This window comes from Sylvia atricapilla, chromosome 15 (genome assembly GCF_009819655.1).
Source record: "Sylvia atricapilla isolate bSylAtr1 chromosome 15, bSylAtr1.pri, whole genome shotgun sequence".
NCBI classification, from domain to species: Eukaryota; Metazoa; Chordata; class Aves; order Passeriformes; family Sylviidae; genus Sylvia; species Sylvia atricapilla.
The window spans coordinates 8,242,801-8,265,742 of NC_089154.1; the positions used below are offsets into that span (position 1 = coordinate 8,242,801).

The 22,942-nt window shown below is 53.8% G+C and overlaps 1 protein-coding gene across 1 annotated transcript in view; it reads right to left on the reverse strand.

The window, feature by feature from the left end:
• Window positions 1-6,163: 6,163 nt before the first annotated feature.
• The window catches only part of NTN3 (netrin 3), a 31,571-nt gene continuing 14,792 nt past the window's right edge, over window positions 6,164-22,942 (reverse strand). The window contains exons 4-8 of the mRNA XM_066330005.1: window positions 20,750-20,938; window positions 14,326-14,475; window positions 13,328-13,381; window positions 7,948-8,022; window positions 6,164-7,717 (exon numbers count right to left, since the gene is read on the reverse strand). Coding sequence (XP_066186102.1) covers window positions 7,389-7,717; window positions 7,948-8,022; window positions 13,328-13,381; window positions 14,326-14,475; window positions 20,750-20,938 — 797 coding nt within the window. The 3' untranslated portion in view covers window positions 6,164-7,388. The remainder of the gene's footprint in view (window positions 7,718-7,947; window positions 8,023-13,327; window positions 13,382-14,325; window positions 14,476-20,749; window positions 20,939-22,942) is intronic.

Here is a 22,942-nt window from a genome sequence, read left to right on the forward strand (position 1 = left end):
CTCCAGCTGCTCTTCCCAGCAGTGGAGAGAAGTGTTTGAGGCTCACTGCCCTCTCCTGCTCCAGGGAATCATAGAATGGTTTGAACTGGAGGAGACCTTAAAGAACGTCCCTTTCCAACTCCCTGCCATGGACAGGAACACTTTCCATTAGACTAGGTTGGTCAGAGACTGATCTACTCTGGCCTTGGACAGTGGCTATGGGCAGCAGGTCTTCATCCCCACCCCACACCATGGAATCTCTGAGGTCCTCCTCGAGGCAGTGCAGTGGGAGAGGTGGTGGCACTGTGCTTCCCAGGGACTGGAGCCATCTGGGCTGGGGGACAAGGGAAACAAAGCCCTGAGACACCTGCATCCCTAGGAATCATGTACTTTACAGGGAACAGGGCAGATCTCTCCGCTCCAGAGAGGCTCCAAAATTCAGATGGAAAAAGTATATATTTTCCAACCATTATATTTTGTGAAAGGAGCTGTTCACCCACTTAAAATATAGGTGACAAGTACAAAAGGTATTTGTCATTCTAGTGCAGGCCAAATCTTCAGGAGATCCGAGATATATGGTATGCACCCATGGCCCAGCTTCAATCTGCTCTTACACTGTAAATTCCAATTACATCATGCTGCCTTGTTTAAATACCGTGAAACCTGGCTCATGCCCTAAGTATGTTTTATATATTGCCACATCCATTTGAAATAGATGGGCAATGTGTTTTACGGCACATGTGCAAATATCTCCATATTTTTCCATCTGGGGGTTTATGGGATCTTTCAGAAAATTAATAATGGGGCTCAGAGGAAATGTTCGACTTGGAGGCAGTAGCGGAGATTTATGACCATCCCACTGGATGCCAGGGAAAAGTCTGAAAGCACCCGGAGCAGACGAAGGCCCCACGATTTCACCAGGTGTTCCCTGAGAGCTAATTTTGCATAACAGCTCAGGACCAGGAATTTCCCCCTAGAGCCAGCAGGTTGACAGGAAGGGATTGCTCAGGAAGTGAGGAGCAGGGGATAGGGATGAGGATGGCGGTGGAGAGGGGGACCAACATCCTGGGGGCTGCTGGCAGTGGTTCAGGGCATGGGAATGACTGAGCCTTGCTGGTGTGGAGGCAGCACTGCCCGGCCACTCCAAGGGCCCCCTTTGGCCACCCTACCCCTCTCCCAGCTCCAGGTACCATCTGGTTTTGCTGGAAAAGGGACAGTCTGTATGTGTGTGCTGGCCAAAGCCACCTCATATCTGGCTCAAGATGCCAGCTAAAGCCTGTTGGGGTCTGCTGGGTTTCCTGATAGCTGAGCAAACCCCAGCTGCCCCAGCATGGGGAGCACCCAGGGCTCCCAGGACACTGCCCTGAGCAGCACCAACCCTGTCCCGGAGCCACGGGGATCACAGCATGGGTGGCCAGCAGGGCTGGGAAGGGACACTCAAGAGCCACCACATACCAAAAGCCGCAAATGGCCCTGAGGTCAGGTTAGTGACCCATAGCATAGTGACAGTCCTGGAGCTTTGAGCATTGGAGACGATTTGCTCCCGCTGTCATCTGTCTGGCAGGACACAGGCAGGGGACAGGAGGGGACAGGCAGGATGCAGCACCTGGCTTTAACTCCTGCTGCTGCAGAGGTCTCTGTGGGGATGTCGGTGCAAGGGAGAGACCCAGCCCAAGCACCTCCAGACTCCTCGAATATGCTGAGCTGGATTTGCTCTGCCCATCTTCATATCCTCACTCCCTCTGCTGTGAGCAGGACAATGACCCCCACTGTGGCCAACCTGGGGCCAGCTGGTGACTGTGTGTGTCTGGGCTGGCGACTGCCTGCTCTCAGACAGGGAATACTCCAGGACCAGCCATCTTCTGGAAGTGCCACCTCTCCCTGCTCCTGCACAGCAATGGTTTCCCATCATGTGGTTGTGCAGGGGGGAAGCAGTGTGTGGTATTTATTTTGACAGTGAAGAGGCTGGTTCTCCAAGATTTTGGAGTAGAGCAGCTTGTCCAAGATGAAAACATTGTCTGTTTATTAAGTCTCACTGTGGCTGTGTAAATAGAGAACCAGCTTCAACGGATGCTGAGGGTCTGATCCTGCCCCTTGCAGAGAAATCATTGATTTCTGCATAAGGATGCTGAGCCCAGGACATGGAAGTACTGGCATGGCTCTGATGGGGCAGCAGCACCCCTGGGTGGGATGTTCTCTTTGTGCCATGACTCCTGTGCCTCCTGGCACAACACCACAGCGATGCCTTGGAGCCAGCCCGGGGCATGTGCAGGTCCGGGGCTGTGGCAGGATCCCCCATCCCCAGGGTGCTGGTGGGGGCCGCTCTTCCCTCTTGCCTCATCCCCTCCATTGCCACTGAGGTGGGAAAAACCCAGCAGGAGGGAGCTGACGGGTTTCTCCAGATGGTGCCCCGCTGACCCCAGCTGTTCCCCGTCTTCGGCTCTTCCTTAGGAAAACACGGCACGGGCCAGCCCATCGATTAATGGTTTCCTCATGTTCCCCCTGCGCAGCAGACCTGGAAAGCTGTCTCCTTGTTCCCCAGGCCCTGCTGAACTGAGCCCCCCGCCTCCCTATGCCCCCAGACCCCACACAGGTGCTGCATATCCCATGCACAGAGGAAGCATGTGGTTAACAAGATAATTGTGCCCTTGCAAAGATGAGCAAGGAGATAGATAGGTTGGATGAAGGACTACAAGAACAAATAAACAAATGACAGGTGATTAACGCTGATGTAATAAGTGCCCCCAAGGCTGGTAAAAATACACTAGGTATATTGAAGAACAGCGCATTTCTTACAGCTTTGTGAGGACAGGAGGGGCTTGGAGCAACTAAATTCCCCAAACACTTGTTTGACATGGTCATGAATGGGAAAAGTGTGCCCTGCCCTGGTCCTACAGCCCTGTGGAAGGAGCCTGAGTGGGTGAAAGAGTGCTGGTTGGGATTGGGAGGACAGGAGGAGGGCTGGGAATTGCAGAGGCTGTGCTTTACTTTGGAAGCAAAGTTTAGGATGTGAACGAGACTTGTGAGGGTTGTAAAGTGCCGAGTAAAACACCATGCTTGGGTAAGGGGTGATGGACAGAGTGCTGCAGTAACAAGGGCATGGCACAGAGGGTATGGCACAGGTTGGATGGACAGGATGTGGTTAGTTGGACACCTGAGAAGTGGCAGCAGGCCACAGTTGCCTAGTACCATGTCCACAGGTGGCAAAGTATGACTTGTCCATGTTATTAACCACAGAAGACTGGAGAGTATGGGCTGGCAGAGCCACCATCACTGCTCTCTGACAGCTGAAGCCACTACTAGGATCCACTTGGATCTGCATGGTAGCATGGACAGAAGATGCTCTGTTTACCAAAGAGCTTCAGGAGAACAGCGAGAGTAAGACCAGGTCAGACTATGACAGTGGTCACTGTGAGTAGGTCTTGCCCCTTCTTAGAGGCTCAGCTTCTCACCAGAAAGAATATTCCCACATCCCAGCACTGAGCCGTGCCCTGTTGGCCAAGCAGAATGCTCTTTGCTTGATCCTGTTTCACCTAAGGAGTGTGTTTTCTTGTGTGATACAGTCGACTTTTATTTATGTGGACTTTGGTTAACAAGAGCAAAATGATGGAAAATACTCTACACATAGATCCATTTGTCTGTCCACTAGGCTGGGGTTCAGCTATCCAAATTCCCATGATCTCTTATGAGTGGAGCTGGCTGGACGACACAGAAAAAGAGCATTGAGTTTTCTGTAGTATTCTCATATTTTGTGTCTTTCCTTGGCCAAATTCCGGGTTTTCATGAAAAACGTCCGCTGGCGTTTTGAAATGAGAAAAATTCCAACCAGCTGCAAAATTCAGTCCCAAAGCAGGGGGGAAATTGCAAACTTGGCCTCTCCCCTGCCTTTGTGTCCCAAATGCTTTGCTCCAGCTGAAGACTGGGAAAAGACCTGTTAAATAAAAAACATGGATGGAAATGTGGTGGTGGTTCTGGCCCTTCCCACGTGGGCCGGTATCCGCCACCTGCAGCAGCGGGTCCCAGCACAGTGCTCCTCGGCACACCGAGCTGGGCCAGCTGCTGCACAGGGAGGGGGAGCCGTGCTCGAGGAATGGGGAGTACCCAAGAGCTTTTCAGATGCTTTTCTGAATTAATAGGTTTTTTTCCTTGAAGAGCTATTTTGGAAAACATATCACTTTGTAGTGCCAAGCTACAAAGTCTCTCTCTCTTCCCCTTGCAAAGCCCATAGCATTGGCTGCAGCCACCAGGACTATGTGACATACCCTGCTACCACCTGAGTCCCCTGCTCTGTGTCACCCATGGGCTCTGGCAGCTCTCAGTGGTGTAAAGCATTCCCCACCACCAAAAGGGTGGACAGGGCTGGGTGGGTGCTGGTGGATGTGGACCTGCCCCAGGATCATTTGCAGCCCTCCACCAAATGATGCCTGTGCTGGTTGTGTGCTCCAAGCCTTGCCCAGTCTATAGGGCAGGATGAGCAGCACCTCTGAGCAAATCTGTGGTGCCTCCTCCACTGCCCTTGGTGTCCTGGCACCAGCTCAGGGTGACCCAGCTACAGAATCCCAGGTACAGCCAAACCCATGTGCAGTCCCCAGTTCCCAGCTGACCATGCCAGGTAGAGGGAAATTAATAAGAAAGGTGGATTCTTGCTTTGGACATGGAGGTCACATAAGCATGGGAAGTCAGGAAAAGTCCTTCAGGGATCAGACTCAGTGAAGGTGCAGAATGGCTTCCTCCAGTCCTTCAGCCAGGATTTTAGGACATTCTGCAGCCAAAGGGAGAGAGGGAGAGAACTCTTCTCCTCAGCACAGACCATGGGGTGGTGCTTCTGCTCTGGCCTCTCTGATCTGTCCCAGCAGGGCACTGAGATGCCAGCTGGAAGCCATCCTTCTTCAACAGTCCCAGATGGCAGAGGTGAAAGAAGAGGGAAGGAGTTGCCTGGGAGGATAAATGGAGAACCCCAGTCACCAAATTCCTCAAAGAGGTTTAGGTGCCCCACTTCAGTGGAGGAGAAATCAGGTGCCAAAGGAAACCCTGGAGATCCCTGCCTGAGAAGGCTGTGCCCAGTGTCTTTGGGGAATACATACACATACACATTGTGACTCTCCTTGCTTGGAGAAACCACATGCTGCTGAAGCTCTGTCCTGAGAAGTATCCATGCCCACTGAACAGTGGTGCTGCCCTGCTCTTTCTGGGCTGTGACTGCTGAGAAGAAGGGTCAAAGGACCCCCACACCCCATGGGGTGATGCTGAGCAGTGTCTGGGACAGAAGGGGTGATCCTGATAAAAGTCCTGTCCTTGCACACCCAAAGGGTGTTTCATCACTGACTTCTGTGTGAGGAAACCTGCATTTGTCCAGAGAAGCTGTGGCTGCCCCATCCCTGGAAGTGTCCAAGGCCAGGCTGGATATGGCTTGGAACAATCTGGTCTAGTGGAAGGTATCCCTGCCCACGGATAGATCTTCACCTTGGAAGAAGGTGATCTTTGAGGCCCTTTTCAACCCAAACCATTCTGTGACTGCTGGGTGCATGGCGTTGGAGTGAGCCTGAGCCAAGGGCAAGTCTGGTGAAAGCAGACATGGGAGGAAGAGATGAACTGGGTGGTCCAACTACATCAAGCACCGTCTCATGGCAGAGACCAACACTCTATGACAATCCAAACAAGAGGAGTCAGGGATGGGAGGGTTCCCTCAGTTCAGACATCAGCTCAAGCCCAAGTGGTCCCACATACCCATTACCCATCAGCTTCTGGCCTCCCCACACCTCTGCCCATGCCCTTTGTAGGCACCCAAGTACCCACGGGACCTGAACACTGTAGGCACTGCAGGCCCTCCACACCTCTGAAAGGTCACTTCCAGCATCTCCAGCAGCTTCACCAATGCACCTGCATGTCCACACAGACATCCCAGGGCCTAGATCCTCACTCCCCAAATTCCCTTGTCCTGAAACCAAACAGTGCTCCACTAGTCTCTTCAGCTGGAAGCTCCAGCACCACCCTGAGATGCAGAAACCTGGAAGCACCACCATGGAATGGGAAGTCCACACAAGCTGCCGTGGGCTGGAAAGAGTCAAGTTTCATCCTAATGGACTGGAAGACTGTGATGTAGGCTGCAACCCCTCACTGAGCAACCCCTCAAAAAGCAAGGCAATGTTTTTGTGGAAAGGAATATCTATTGTCAAAGCACCTATTATTTCTATTTGTATTTATTAAGTCAAGACCGCTACAATCTCAACATGGGAAGATACTGGTGTCTGTTTAACCAGAGACTAATACATGGTGAAGAAGATATAAAAGACTAGAGGTGGATCAATGAAAACTCTTCTCTCTTCCTGCCACCTCTGCCTTATGCATCTCCTTGGACAACCTTTGCCACAGCAATTTTTCCCAGGAGAGCACAGAGTCTGGCCAGCTCTGGAAGATGTACACCAAGGTAGGTGGTCACTTGGTGCCATCTCAACAGAAACAGGTGGAATTATGTCAGTTGGTACCAGGTGAGAATACAGGCATGTAGACCTGGGGGGATGGATGGTGATACACGATGGCTGTGGTCAGCCTGTACAGTCCAGCTCAGGTTCAGATGGAACAGGTGGACGTGGGAGGGGAAAATGGTGTGTCCAGGTCTTTCTCACTGGGTTGTCTGGACTAGGCACCAGGACAGTGGCAAACAGGAGTTGCTAGGTCTGTCCCTTTCTCCCCAGTGGCCACCTGCACAGTGCCAGGGCCTGGCTCCTCCCTATGGCAGCAGTGAACAGGTCCTGCCCCAGCCAGCAGCGCTGGTCCATGTGAGCTCAAGGTCACCCGGGAATCAGGCCTTGTAAAAGTTCATCTGTCCTTCCTGGTGGAGCTCCTGGGGCTGGACGCTCTGCAGCACTGGACAGTTTCCACTCAGCTTGCCTGCACATCAGAATGAGGGACAGAAAACTCTGACCTCCTGTTCCTCCTGGGCAAGGAGGAAGGCAGAGAGAGGTCTGGCAGCAGCACATTTTCAGAGTGAGGAAGAATCATACCCTTGGATGCTGGAGAAGGGAGAGCTGTCAACTGAGATGTCAGCATTGGGCAGAAGACAACTGTGTTAAAGGGAATATAAAAGCCTTGAAAATGAGCTCCAGAATGCCCAGAGCAGGACACCAATCCCCTTCAAGCTCCTTCAGGTGACAGGCACCCACAGGACCTCGCTCCACTTTGCTCCTCATTAAAGGTTTGTCATTACTGCATTATTTTTAATATACACTTAAAGGACTGACACGCACACCCACCCGTGACACGCGCACAACAGGAAACCATTGCCAAAATATACACTATAGACAAAGAGTCCATTCACACTATATATATGTACAGAGTCTGTGGGCGCAGTCTGGCAGTGCCCAGCTGGCCTGGGGCTGGGCATGGGGGACAGGGTGGGTGCAAACCCCTCAGGGCTTCACACACTTGCCCTTCTTCTCCCGCCGCTGCAGTTTCCGAAGGCGGCGTGTCCAGGCATCCCGCCACTGGATGACCAGGCTGTTCTTGTCGGCCATCAGTCCAGGCCGGTCAGTGGAGTTTTCGCTGATCCCCATGACCAAGTACTTCTTGCTGATCTGGATCTTGGGGCACTTGCAGGACAGGTCTTTCAGGTGGATCCACAAAAAGTTGTCACCGCGCTTGACCCGCTCGTCACGGCACTTGTAGACAGAGAGGATGTTGATGGTGAACTTGGCCCAGTTGGCCACTGTCTCCATCTCCAGGATGTTCACCTGGACCACTGAGGGAAAAAAGGGGGAGGCACAGTGATGGGAGATGCTTTGCCTTGCTCCCCAAAGGGAGGCTGGGGATGGGAACTGCCCTTCCCCAGCAGCCCCACCTGCCTCATCCATTGCAACTTTGGGAGGGCTGATCTGGGGACCTCTCCCTTCATCTGCCCCACCCACAGCCAGCCCTCATCTGCCTCTGGGGCAAAGCCCAGGGTGGCTCAGGGAGGTTAGGGGTCCTTACCATAGTCCTTCTTGCAGTACTTCTTCATGTTAATCTTGTAGTTGCCCTTGGCTGGTTTGCAGTAGGAGTCACAGTCTGCAGCAGAAGAACAGTGGGTTGAGCACTGAGGGGCTTGAGGCACATGAGGACTCATCCCACCACAGGAGAAGAGGGAGTGGGGTGGAGGAGACAGCAGCAAGACCCAGCCTGACAGAAGGTGGTGGGTACTTGACTCTCCTGAGCCAGGGCCTGAGCACTGCTGGGGATGGGGCTCTCTTGAATCCAGCTGCCCCCCTGGCACCTCACAGGGGCTGGGGGCTCAAAGACCAGCACAAAGGGCTGATACCACATCAGCTGGGAAGAGCTGGGAGAGGCCTTGGGTGCATTGAGCAGACTGTCACCTGTGGTGTCCTGCAGGATAAGCCAGCACAGGAATTACGGAGGAAGCCTGGGCACTCCTTCCAGACACAGAAAGAGATGGATAGGAGGAATGCAGGTGAGGTGATAGTGACCTCCATGGAGGGCTGGCAGGGGCCAAGGAGCGTCAACAGAACAGCTGTGACCCTGCAGTCCTGGGTGATGTGGGAAAAGAGGATTTGGCACCAGTCTCACAGTCAGCCCCAAGGAGGCAGATCCAAAGACAGGTCTGACACCAGACCAAGGGGGTTGTGATGCTCAGAGTGATTCAGCTCTCAGAGGCCAGAGTGGTGGGGAGCACACTCAGGGAACAGCCCCTCCAGGGACCCGTGCCTCGTGGGTTCCCATGAGTGGGGAAGGGGACTCAGACTGTGGAGAAAGAGGCAGGTGAGGGAAGCGGCTCTGCTCTACCAAGTCGCTCCTGCTGCCCAGGCATCCCTTGCTCAGGCTGCACTAGAGGGGCTGGGGAGGCCATCAGGCTGTCCTCCACCATCCTGCTGTCCCCCAAGGCTCCTGTCCTCCAGGAAGCTTTTTTCTGTGCATTTCTAAAGCCCCCAGATTTGCATCTCAAGCAGAGGGAGGGCAGGGAATGCCTCTTTCCTTCTCCTGAAAGCCTTTGATCCCAACAATTGCCCGAAGCAGCCCCGTTCTCCTCCTTTCTTTCCCCTGCCATCTTCCTTTGAACATCTCAATTTGTCTTTTTCCAAATGGCATGCTTTTTTTCTGAGCCCATCTTTCTTCTTTTCTCTGCCTTTTGCAGGTTCTCCCTCTGGCTTGGCCCCGCGTCCCAGGACAGAGCCAGCAGCCTCTAAAGTTGTCTTTGTTTGTGGGTTGCCACAGTGATCACTGGGGATGGAGGCGAAGCCCTGGTGGAAGACGGGGAATAACAGAACCCTGTGCCAAGGGGAGGAGGAGAAACGAGGCAAGAAAGAAGCCCAGGAGCACAAACTCACCCTGGGCTCTGCTGTGCTCGTCTCTGCCCAACTCCTTTTTATCTGTGACTTCATGCCACCTGTTCCAAATTTGTCAGTGATAGAAGCAGTGCAGCGTGAAGCTAATTCTTGGCAGAGGGGGATGAGCTCTGATTCTCAGTTCAGCCCCACCGTGCTGCTACACTGCCCCTCTGCCTGGGCTGGCAGAGCTGCCTTGGCCCTGCTGCCTCCCCTGAAACAGCTGTGCTGGCTACACAGGGGGCTCAGGGCCTTTCCATATGGGGGGTGGTTGCTGGAGTGCTCAGTGGTGGCACTGAAGGTGCCCTCACCCACTGCATCCCTGGGATGTGCTGCAGGCTCAGCCTGCTGTGTTCTCTGGGATACACTACAGCCCCATCCCAGACCCCACTGTGCCCCCTGAGACAGACACATCCTGACACAGCGCTCCATCCTTCCCTGCTCCACTAAAGGGACTCTAAAGAGAGCCCCCCACCTGACTTTGGGGAGCGCCCATCAGGACAGGAGACGTTTTCCTCCATGGGCAAAGGGGCACAGAAGCCATCCTGCACCTGGCATTAGTTGCCACACCCATGGACACCAGGTGTTGTGGGGGAGAAGGGTGGCATGGCCTGGGGGCTTGGCTGGAGCCTGGCCTGGGCTGGGGTGGTGGAGTGTGGGGTGATGTGTGGTGAAAGCAGGCTGTGGGGCAGCCTTAGCCCACCTGCCAGCCCCTTCCTTTGGCAATGGGGATGAAAGAAAAGCAGAAAAAATCCTGTAATTACCCTGGGGTCCTGCTCATGATTAACAACATAACACTGTGATTCAAAGGAGCCAGAAAATGGTGTTGGAAATTAACAATTTAGGACTAGTTTGGGGATTTTTTTTACCACAGCTTTGTGCTGAGGAACATGACTAAAATGTAAAATCAATTCCTGCTCAAATTATCTAAGAAACTTGGGAAGAAAAAAAAGTCCAAATAACTAGAGGCAGCTCTATCCCTGCCACTGGTGCATGTCTGGGACAAGTTACAGGGCAATGTCTGAGACCAAGATACCACTGGGATGTGTTACAGCCCCATCCCTGGCACTGCTGCATCCCTGGGATTCACTACATCCCATCCCAAGCCAGGAGTATCCCTGGGACATGCTATGGCCCCAGCTCTTCAACTGCTACAGGTGCAGAGTGGGAGGAGACAGCTGATAACCAGAGCCACTGGCCTGGTGTGGGCATTCCCCATCCCTGTGGGGGAGAGTGTGTGGGAGAGATGGCAGGTTTGCACATCTGGTTTACTTCTCTTCTCCTTGAAAAAAAAATAATATTTTGTTTTTAGAGAGATGTTAACTTAATTAGGTGCTATGGCTGCAAATCTTTTACTGCTTACTTTGAATTCCCTTAAAGCCCTGTTTTGCACTCCATGAGTTTTGTTAATTCTGCTAATGGGGAACGTGGATTTTATTTTTTTCCACTAAGTGGAAAATATTTTAAGATAATAATCATAAAAATTATGAGAAGGAGACCCAGGACATTTCATCACCAAGCCAGGCACAGACATCAAAGCTGGACCTCAAAGGCTTTGGAAGATTGGAAAGGCAGGAGAAAGCTGGGAAAAGTGATGCAGAAGATGGCAATGTCAGTGAAGTCTGGACACACCCAGGGCCTGAACCCTAGCACAGAGGAGGATGGGGAGAGGGTGGGAAGCCCAGCACCTGAGTATGGCAGCCCTGAACAATGTCCCCCTGTTCCTGCCACCAGCACCTGCTGCCAGAGGCAGGGCGGGAGGTGGGGAAATGGGGGGAGAAGGGGCTTGGAGACTGTCTGAGGCGCTGAGGGCCCCTTGGGGAGTGTGCCCTGCTCAGGGACAGCAGGAGGAGGGCTGCTGGGGCAGAGGGATGTAGGCAGAGGGGCATCAGGGAGCGGGCAGGCTGCGTGCAGGAGGCACCACTGTTGGCAGCCTTGCTTGCAGGATGAGCACAGCAGGTGCAGGTAACACTGGCAGCACCAGCCAGGGCAGCATCACCCCCCACCTCTGATCCCCCCAGTGAGGGGAGCAGCACGACCCCCACCAGGTCCCCTGATCCCCCTGACCCCTGTGCCCCTGGTGGCACAGACTCTGAGCAGAGGCAGCTACTTTGCACTAAGAATATTTGAGCTAGAAGCCAGAAGTCTTAAACCAACAAACCCACAGATAAACTGGAGGCAGTTTGTGGCAGACCTGCTCTGCTAAAACAGAGCAAACAACCCAACTCTCCACCAGTGCTGTTTTTTTTGTACAGCTGAGCAGCTCAGACATCATTGTGAGACTGTTCCTGTTTATAAAGCATTGGAGGAGAGTCACCTTGATTAACTCTGCTCCATGCAACACTCTCTGTTGGCAAAAAAACCAGCCAAATCTCTCGTTCTGTTCCCCCATTTTTTTCCTGTTCCCAAAGCCTGATGTTCCCAGCTCCCTTCCCAAGGCCAGCAGGGTGGGTGGGGCAGGCGGGATTTTGTGGTGGTGGTGCTTTGCCCTGTCCCACGCAGCTCCCCCCAGCAGTGGCACCATCACTTCAGCTCAGCATCTTCCCATCAGGCAGGATGTGTACTCTCTGTCCCTCTGCCACAACGTGGAGTGAAACCTCAGCCAGATCCAGGCAAGGGGGCTCCTCATTGTCCTGAAAACACTCCTCTTTTCCAGAGCCTCTAGGGCCAGGGCTGTGAGGGATCAACAGTGTCTGTAAGTGCTGGGTGTAGTGTCAGGCTGTGCAGAGGTCCTAGGCTCTGCACTAGTCTTTGAGGTCCACCTGTGCTAAGCCAGCACCACTCTGCACAGAGTTACCAGTTCCTCCTGTCATCTCCCCTCTCTGTCCCCATCCACACACTTCACTCCTGCCAGAGGAACACAGAATCATTAAGGTTGGAAAAGGCCTCCAAGATCATCAAGTCCAACCTTCAACCAAATACCACCACGCCCACTAAACCACTTTGCAAAGTGCCACCTCTACTTGCTTTTGGAATACTTTCAGGGATCATGACTCCACCACTGCCCTCGGTAGCCTGGTTCACTGCCTGACAACCCTTGCAGGGAAGAAATAATCCCTGATGTCCAGCCTGAACCTCTCCTGGCACAACTTGAGGCTGTTTTCTCTTGTTCTATATCTTGTTCCCTGGAGCAGAGCCCAACTCTCGTGGCTGCACCCTCCTGTTAGGCAGTTGTAGAGAGAGAAGAAGTCCCCTCTGAGCCTCCTTTCTTCAACCGAAGCCCCCACAGCTCCTTCAGCTATTCCTCATCAGACTTGTACTTCAGACCTTCCCCCAGCTCCTTTCACTTCTCTAGACATCCTCCAGCCCCTCAGTGTCTGCCTTGTTGTGAGGCGCCAAAAATTCCATCTCTTCAACACACCTTGTCCCTGGCTCTCTCCTGCAGACAGCCAGCTCATGCACGGGGTTGCAGCGGCCATCCTGAAAAATGTTCCCACAGGGCTGGAGAGCACATCCCAGGCACACACCAGCCTGGGAAGAGACTGCTGGCATTTTCCACTGCCAAGGCAAGGTGGCCATGGTAAGGGCAGCTGGGGAGATGGATACAAACAGAGCAGCAGCTCTCCAAGAGGGATGTAGGGTTCCTTGGGATAGATGTACCCCAAACAGGGCACAGAGAAGCTGCTCATTAAATATGGGTGCGGAGAACTGGAGGGGCCCCTGTTGTCTTCCCAGGAGCACGTGCTATTGGATGGAGTGGAGGATTGTTCAGGATGTCTATTCCACCACAGTGGAATGCAGGGGAAGACTGGGCTCTTGGGGACAGCAGGAAGAGGGGTGCCCCAAGGAGGGAAGGGGCTGCTTCTTTCCCAGCTCCTCCCTCTCCACCTGGCTTGGAATCCCTACAGGGAATAGACCTGTGATGGCTAGGAACAGCCACACAGCAGTGCTGAGGGGATGGCAGAAGGAAGAAGAAGCAGGAAGGAAAGCCCTGCTACAGCCCTCTTTACCCTGCTGGGTGCATCCTGCAGCACTGAGCATGGTGGCACTGGATCCAGGGGCCATGGATTTGGTCAGGGACATGGAGCACTTACCTGCGGGTGCCTCTGTGCTGGTGACCAGGGAGGTGGGGTTGATGGCAGGAATCTCTGGGAAAAAAAGGGAGACGCATCTTAAGGATGAGATCCCAGCTCTGGGGGAGACAACTGGGCAAAAGCCCTCTGAAAATGGGCCACAAGGAAATTTTATTGGTCACAAATGAGAGATGATGAGATGAATCTGACCTGACCACTGCAGAGCATCGAATAGACCTGGAGATGCACAGACTGAGTTCAGTAAATTGTGCCAAGCTGCAATCCTGCAATCCCCAAGAGCCCTAAGCAGTTGTGTGAGGGTGTGTGCTCCAGGGATTGATGCTCCCTGGGTGCTCAGCTCATATGAACTCAGGTTGGACATCAGAGGAGTGCTTGGCTGACCTCGGCATGCTTCAGGCTGCCCAGCACAAGAATAAATGTGGGAAAAGATAACACTTCCTCATGACTCTTGGCAGTAAAACCTGGGGGAAATTTCTTTCCTAAACTCAAATTTGGGGAAGAACAGAGAGAGAAGAGGCAGCTCACCAGAAACCTGCATTGCCACTTCTCCACCAGCCCAGCAAAACACTGCAGAGTGAGAAGTTGTTCCTCTGCCACTTGGGTCAAATTCAAACCCACTGTGACAACAAACACAGTTTTATGCTGACCACAGGCTCTGGCCTTGCCCCAGAAGTGACCACATTCTGGGCTCAGCTGGGTGAGGAGGGCACTGCTGTACCAAGGATGGGACCCAGCAGAGCTGTTCCAGCCAGCTGGAAGCACTGACCCAAGGGGTCATCCAGAGCCTCCCGCCCTGGGGCAGGTGAAGCCCAGGTCACCCCAGAAAGTGATCAGAGAGTCCTACTTGACCACTTCCTGGAGAATATCCATAAGCACATAGAGCCTCTTGTCTGAGCCTCCCGCCCACCACAAACCATCCAAGGTGACTGGGGGACCAGGGGGCATCCCCTAGTCCCTGTGGGGGTCCCTGAGTGCAGGGCAAGGCACGGGGCACTCACTGATGCAGGGGGCCACCGGCGAGCGGCTCTGCTGGTAGCCCTTGGCACAGCGGTTGCAGGTGAGGCCGGTGACGCCGTCTTTGCACGGGCACTGCCCCGTGGTCTGGTTGCAGGTCTTGCCAGCTGCACCAACTGGGTGGCAGTCACAAGCTGGGTGGGAGAGAGAGAGAAATGGTTATGTGACAGGGGAGGCACAACACAAACCCCGAACTGGACCGAAAGTGCAGTCCCAGAGAGGTGAAGAGGAGGGGGACCCTTTCAGAGCATCACTGGAAATCAGCTTCTGGGGCTGGCACAGCACAGACCCAGCTAGACCCATGGGTCTGGACCAACCATGGCCCCACATGCACTGTGAGCAGCACCAGCAGGAGGGCAAGTGGACAAAAGGGTTGTCCAGGGTATGGCCTTGCTGACAGGGCTGCTCAGGATGAGCACCTGGAGCCTCTGCAATTCCCACAGGTGCCTGCAGCCACCAGCTCTCATTTAAGATCTTCCCCTATCTCAACTCCAGGGAGATGTTCCTGTTGCAGCAGTAAAAACCATTTTCTTTACTTGCTCCCCTATCTCTGAGCTTTTCAGTCCATGGAGCTGAACCAACACTGGGTTTTTACACAAACCTTGACCTTGTCTTGGTTTTAGAATGAAGCAGGTTTTCTCAATGTTTCCCAAGTTCATAAGCCTCTCCAGGACTCCTGGAGATCTTGGGCAAAGGATGACCCCACACCTTTCCATCACAATCTCTCTAGGGACAAAGCACACCTGAGGTGGGTGAAAGTTGTCTTTGCTCTCAGAAGAATGCTCCATCATGTCACACTGGATGATGGACCCACTGAGGATTGTCTACATGGAGGGATGTGGGAAGGAGATGCTTGTTCAGGAGAAGACCTTCCCATCTGCTTGCCTGGAGCTGGGCTGGCTCTGAGCTGGAGGAGGTTATCTTGGCCTCCATCAGTGTAAGAGTTGAACGTGATTTCAAAGCAAAACAAAAACATCTCCCCCACCCGCCCCCGCAGCCCCCTGATGTTACCGTTTCCCTAATTTTCACCAGATGGGACTGGTGGGAGCACCATGGCACTCGAGCCCCCCTCCTGCACAGCCAGAAACCAGAGCGAGCAGCCTCTAATGGGGACCAGATGCTCCATCCTTATCAGATCTTGGCTAGGACTGGAAGCGGACATCTTTCTGACAGGGATATTTTGGGGGCTCAGCTGTGATAACAAATGGCAGCGAGCGAGGGAGCCTTGGCATGACGGAGGGCTGTTGGAAACACAGGGCCTTTCTTGGGCCCCAGTAGTCCACCCTTGGTGTAAAGTATATGGACAGACATAAATCTCAGGCCAATCAGGATCCAGTTCATCTAAGCTGATGTCTCTCCTTGTGGTGGAAAGTGGATTTCAGTGGCTCTGGATGTTTTACCCAGATCAGTAATTAAGGCAGCTTTGCTCATCTTAAGTGCACAATTGATCAGTGTCACTAGGGTATGAGCTTGGTCTCTGCCAGAGCAACCTCTGCTCACTTGGCCTGCCATAGAGGGATTTCCCACAGTCCCACAAAAATACACTGTTCCTTCTTCTTCCCATGGGAAGAGCATCTCATGCAAGAGAGCTTACCCTGACGGTCCCACACTGCAGCACGGTGCCCCCCACCACTGCAGCTGTAGCATCTCTGTCCTTCCTCATCCTGACACAACCTGTGGAGGGGGCTGGCTCAGGGAGCCTATTCCGGCCCCAGGGAAGGCAGGGCTGGGGGAATGGTGCAGCACTGCACCGCTGCCCACACACCAAGCCCTGCTGCTCCCAGCCTCTGGCTGCCAGGATCTGGCCCATGGAGCTTGAATGGTGGATTAAGTCACTAGCTTGGAGCTTAACTCATCAAGCTGTGCTTGCCAGAAAGCATGTCTTGCACCTCATATTGAGGGTATTTTTGCATCTTGAGGCTTAGCTGCTACTGCTTCACCAGTTTTCACTGGAGAAAGCTCACGGTTTACAGCTTTGTTTAAATTACTGGGATTAATGCACAGCCATCCTTTATTTGACTTTTCAATTACCACCATTGAATTAATCCTGTAGGTTGCTCTGCCTTTTCCATCCTCCCAGCTTTTCCATCCCACAGGGTCCAGCAGTGCTGCTGGCAGTGGGAGGGAAGCACTCCCCGCTCACTGGCCGGTGGCCGAGGGCTCTGCTCAGTCAGACACAACCTGCAGCCAGTATTTTTGTGCCTATTTCAAGGATGCTGTATCCCAGCAAAGACAAACCACGGTTGAAAAGTGATTTACTAACACGTGCTGGGGTTTGTTTAAATAAGATGTAGTAGTTCCTGGCCCCTGGGTTAGTGATTTGCCTCCTGAATATTAACTGAGCCATCTGCAGCCTGGTCTAGTGGAAGGTGTCCCTGCCAATGACAAAGAATTGGAACCAGATGATTTTCAAGGTCCCTTCCAACCCAAACCAGTCTGTGGTTCTATGAGCAACTGCCTTCACTGTGATGCTCAGCCTCTGCCCTGGGCCAGTGCTGTGGTAGGTGTAAAAGCCTTTGTTCAAATCCACAGCACACTGTTCCCATCCACCTGCTCTATGCCTGCTCTAAACACTGCCAGGATCCTTGCCTTGCCCTTTTTCTTGCAGGAGTATAGACACCTGAGCTGCAGGTATGGGACACATCTTTAGAAAAAACAAGTCCAAGTTGTCTTGTCACATCTCTGTGTATTTATATGCCTCTCTGGGCACACCAGCTCTCCATTGCCAGCACCTGGGACCTTGCTCCTCCTCTAAGGAGCTCCCAATCCCAGCAGATCCACCCCTAGGTAAGGGAGGGGTGGAAATGCTTTCTGCTTTATTGAAGGATGGGCAGAAGCATCAGGGATTTTATTATTAACTCTGTTCCCCAAGGGACAGCCAGAAACTGGCTGTCCAGATCCAGGGTACCACCTTTGCTGCCAGATCCTCCTCAACATATGCACCGTGGCAGGGGTCGGCCCTGTGCACATGTTCATCTGGCTCGGCTGAGCTTTGCTGCACTTCCAAACCACAGGCAAACCCTGCCAACCCTCCGGAAGCAGCATCCCCCACCCAGACTGGCAGAGCCCTGCCTGTGGCTTGGCACAGGGACAGAGGTTGGTCTGCCAGGGGGGATCTGTCCCACTCCTCTGCTTCTCTGCAGCCCAAGCATCACTGGCTGCCATTTCTCCTGTGCTGCAGCATCTGTGCTCACCCCACCCCGTCGACTCCTGGGCATCCTGGGATGCTTTGCCCACCCTGTCCCATCCAGAGGAGCCACCTTGGATCAGAGATACTTTCCATCACTGTAATGCTGCACAGTTACTGCCCTGGGAGGGCGGTGGAACACGACTTGCACTGACAAATGGTGGGCACAGGCAGATGGGAGCAGCCAGGCCCCCTCTGCCTCCCCCATCCTCGGCCCTGCAAGGAGAGAGACTTGAGCCACAGCCAGGTAGGAAAGACTGCAACCTGCAGCATCCCTGCTCCCACAAACCCATGCTACATTCAGTAATCCTCCCTGCTCCCAGCCAAATCCAGCTTGCTTTATTAGCTTTTGGCATATTTTCCTATTATTGCTCTTTGCTAAGTGCACTCTTTCCCATCTGGAGCAGAAACTGAGCCCTCCAATGCCCAGGGAAGGGGTGCTGGGAACTCTGGGGCCCCTGGGGAGGTGAATGCCTGCACAGTGTCCACTTTGATTGAGATTATATCAGTTTTGGAGCAAAAGTAGAAGGATAGTCATAGAATTACAGAATATCCCAAACTGGAAGGAACAAAATATGATTACTGAATGCAACTCCTGACCCTTCACAGACACCCCAACAACTCCACCCTGTGCCTGAGAGCATTGTCCAAACACTCCTGGAGCTCTGGCAGCCTCGGGGCTGTGCCTTTCTCTGGGGAGCCTGGGCAGTGCCAGCACCCTCTGGGGGAAGAAACTTTCCCTGGGATCCAACCTAAACCTCCTAATCCAAAGAAAAGCAGAAACTGTCCCTTGGGAAGGGCTGGGAGATGATGTGGTGCCTGCAGGAGATGAAGAGTGAGGTGGAGGCAGCACAGCCACCCCAGTGCCTCTCAGATGTTGGGGGAGAGCCAGGGTGGCCTGCCAGCCCTCAGCACTTGATAGAATGCTCACGGAAAAGAGAATTTTGTTGCAGCTGCCCCAGTTTGGTGGTGCTGCAGGAGGAACTGGGGGCTGCCGCCATCCATCCCTGGCCTCAGCAGAACCAGGATCCCTCCCAGGAATGGGACACGATCTGGGATGCTGTGCCATAGACCATCAGCATGCATGTCTTGTCCTGCCTCCTCTTCCTCTCTCCCAGTGTCTCCCTGTGCCACCCCAAGGATGCTGGGACCTGGCTGCCACCAGACACAATCTTTATCAATGGTGTGCTTCTAGGGGCTGCCATGCCCAAACCCCATAGCTGTGGGATGCCTTGGCCAAGGCCACGGGGTGCAAACAGCCTGTGGTGCCTGGGAACACGGGCTGTGAGGGCGACGTGTCAGGTGAGCTGCTTGAGACCTCAGGTGAAGGGCCAGGGCCCTGCCACCACGGTGGTCCTGCCTCAGCCCTGGAGGCAAATGGGGACAGACACCCCTTTAGGTCAGAGTGAGAAAAGGCTCCCTCCCATGGACCTCTGCAGTCAGATGTTAAAGCGTTCTAAGTTCTGTCCATTCACTGATTCACTAAGCTGATGCCACCCCAGTTCCGTCCCTGTTGACCATCTGGCTGCGCTTTCCAGAATGTTCTTCCCTCGCTCAATCCCCATTGGCTCTGTTTTGCCACAGTGCTCCTCCCCATTGCCCTATTGGTTCTCCTGACTTTAACCACGCCCTCGCACCACTTTTCTTTATCCCTATTGGCCCTTGACCTCTGATCCACCCCTTTACCCCTTACTTGAACCTGAGCCCTCGGGCCTGTTCCTGTCCTTGTCTCTGGACTCTGTTTGTGGTTGTTCCTGCTCCTAACCCCCTTATCGTGCTCCTGCCAATAAAGCAGCTTTTGGACTGTCAAACGGGCACCCATCCCTGTGCCTGAGGCATCAGCGGCTTTACTGTGGTGGGCTGGTCACTCTCTGAGATGCCATTGTGGCTTCGGCCACAACACTTGGGTTGTTGAAAATGATTATTAGCTCAGTTTGCTAATGAGCTGGCTGCAGGTAGGGCTCCTCCTGCCTGCTCAGCCCTGCTCCCACTGTGATGCTGTGCAAACATGGGAAGTTTCTCCCTTCACTCCATCCTCTCAAGCATTCCTGGCAGTAGCAAGGATGAGGAGAGGCCACTGGCACAGCACAGGCAACGGATGGATTTCCTTTATTATATATCCAACCTGAATGAGCCAGATCTCCAACAGCACTAATGCACCTGACAAGGGAACCCCAAAAGTCAAATCCTTCAATTTAGGTCCATGGCCACAATGTTAGTGGTCCAAAACCTGCTCCAGTAATTCCTGTAGGCCCTACATAAACGCTTGAGCATGGTGTTCTTATAGCAGTGAAGGGGCCCAGTGCCCACGTGGCTGCAAAATGCATTGGAGAGAGATCTGAGAGGGACATTATGTTCTTTCCAGGAGGGACTCACAATCAAAGGCAGAAAAACAGGGAACAGGGATGAATTCTCAGCCTCTAAACAGCCATGGCTGACTTCCTGACCATCTGATTTTCCAGTCTGGATCTCAAAAGTCCTTGGGGACAGGCAGGGTACTTTCTTATCTCAAATTCTTTGGTGAAACTGCTGTTTAGAAAAGGCTTCACTTAGAAAAGACAAGTTGAGCAGGGAGAGGCAAGAGGAACCACACACACTTGGCCAGGAGTTAAAGAGAGGGAGAGGTACAGGTCCCATGATGTTTGGCACAGGCTAAGACCTTGAGGGGCAAGCTGCAGTTTGATGGCTTGGAGCCACTGTGGCTCTTGGCCAGTTCAAGGCCAGTTACCAGGAGCCACGGTGCTCAGCATCTCCCCAAAAACAGGTCCCAGGAGCCATCCCATAGCTGAAAAACACAACGTGGGGTCTGGCCCCACAGCCCACCTGGGAGATGTGACTTTAACCAACATCCCCAGCCCTCCAGAGCAGGGAACCCACACTCCAAGTATGTCTGTATCGCAGACAACATTTAGTCACTTCAGCATCTCTCCAAACACTGACCAATGGATATGGTGCAAACACACCAGAACCCTTCCAGGCTCCTGGAAACCTGCAAGGGAGAGACCCTTCCTGTAATTCTCCTCCACCTCGAGCTGATGCTGGGCTCAAACTGCTATCCCTGCCTGGTGCCCTAGGGATGGGAGAGGTGATCAGGGTGGTGGTGGCTGGAGCTGACCTGCTCCAAAGCAGGCAGAAGGACATCCCAAGGATGGGAAAGGGAGAGCAAGGAGACCGAGAGAGATCCTGTCACTCATCTGCTCCCGTGGAGACGCCCAGCTTACCTTTGCAGGCCTTGCGGTCGGTGATGGCCTTGCTGAGGTCGCGGTAGAAGCCCTCCCGGCAGTAGTGGCAGTGCCTGCCCGCCGTGTTGTGCCGGCAGTTGAGGCACACGCCGCCGCTCTTGCGCCCCGACAGCTTGAACAGCTCCATGTTGAAGCGGCAGCGCCGCGCGTGCAGGTTGCAGTTGCAGGCTGTAGGGGAAGGGGAGACGGTGAGGGCTGAAGGTGAGACTCAGGACCCTCTGGGTGGGCTGGAGCTGCCCTGGTGTCCCCCACTGCAGTGGGGGGTTGTGCTGGGATTGGGATAGGTGCAGCACAGGCCATCCCAATGTGCCATCCAGATGTGTAGCATCCATCACCCTGTGGGGCCGGTGCCATGAGGTCAGGACAGAGGAGAAAGGATGCATGTAGGGACTGGCACCACTCGGCTGAAGGCAGGCAAGTGTGGGATGTAGGGCTGCAGCTGGGGGGTTTGGCAGTGCCAGCTGGGCACTTGCAGCCCCACTGTCCCCCCCTGCTCCTTCCCTGGCAGCTGGCTCTAGTGACAGAGCCCACCCAGCCTTCCAACAGGACCTCCCGCCTCATGGCAGGCTGTGAGACAGCCCTCCCCTGCAACTGAGCCCCCAACTCTTTATATTTACAGCTCTATCTTATGTGCATGAGCCACACACACACAGAAATCCACACAGCAGCCCCTGTGTGCTCACATCCCCGTGTGTGCACGCAGAAACATCCACAAACACACAGGCACACAAACATACATGTGAACATGTGTGCACACAGACGTGCACCAAAATACCCTGAGCTGTGCATGTGCCCACAGGCAGGCACACAGATGTGCACAGAAACATCTGCACACCCTTACATGTGCACACACAAATTAGCCCCGGGAAGCACACAGCGCTCCCGGCTGATTCCACGTGTGCGAGATAAAAAGGCAAAGCACTGCCCATTCCAGCTTAACACTCTTGCAAAAAGATAATGGGAACAAGATTTCCTTCGGCAAAATGTGGCGCCCTGCTCCCCCAGCCCTGGCCCCCTCCCCGTGCTGGTAAATTGAGGTTGGGTGAGAGCTTTTCCAGGCATACTGTGAAATTCATTAACGTGTCGGCCGGGATTTAACTGCCTGTGCCTGGCCTGGCGGCTGTGTGAAGTTGCCTCCCCGCAGCCAGCAGTGCCAGTGGGAGCTTCACCCCGCGCAGATCAAACACGGCCTCGCCTGCTCCGGCCACGGGCACGCTGCGGGGAGAAAGAGCAAACCCTGACCGTAAAAAAAGAGTTTTTTTGGAGGCTTGAGTTGAGCAGAAGGTTAGTGCCAGCACACTCATACCTCAGCTGCCCGCAGAGCTCCCCCGAGTTATGAGATTAGTGAGAAATCACATGGCAGGCATCAAAATAACACCCAGTGTGGCCGTAGGTACCTTCAGGGGCTTGTTCCTTTTGAGCTATTTTCTTTTTCCCTGGTGACAGTGGAAAATAGGGATTTTAAAGGCTAATTCTGGATTGTGGTGTGTGGAAGGAAAGCAGCAAATACTGCTCAAAGCCCCGGGTGGCACAGGATGCTGTTGGACTGAGGATGTTGACATTCAAATAGGCTTTGCCAGGGCTGGAAGAGACACACTGAAGTATCCTGACAGCCAGGGTGCTCTTGCACTCTCCAGATAACGGGACAGGGACAAGACAAGGCAGTTTTTGCTACAGAACTGTGGCTAAAGTACAATTTTTGGGAGGAGAGGGGCCTTGTTTTCCCCTTGCAGCACTGAAAGGCAAGGGGGGTCATCCCAAATGGCATTTTTGTGTTCCTCTTGGAATGCCCCCAGCATGGTCTGGGGAAGGAGAGGGGCTGGCAGACCAGAGAGGAGGTGATGGGCAGTGGAGGAGAACTGTTGGGTAAATGATTCGCTGCCCTCAGTGCAGGTCCCTCTCTGCAGTTTAATTGGTGAGAGAGTAACTGGCAGGGCCTTTTCCTGGCATCACTGGCCCTGGCATATCCTGATCTACCCCAGGGCCACCTTTCCCTTGGAATGTGCTGCAGACCCTCTGATCCTCCCAGGAGCTGGGTTTGGGGAAGAAACCTCCCCTGGCAGCTCAGCATCATCCCCTCTCCTTCAGGCAGTGGGGCTGCCCACTCTGGGCTGGTGTCCATAACTGCCAAGCCAGCATTCCAGAGCCAACAGGGGGACCTTGGCTGGGCTT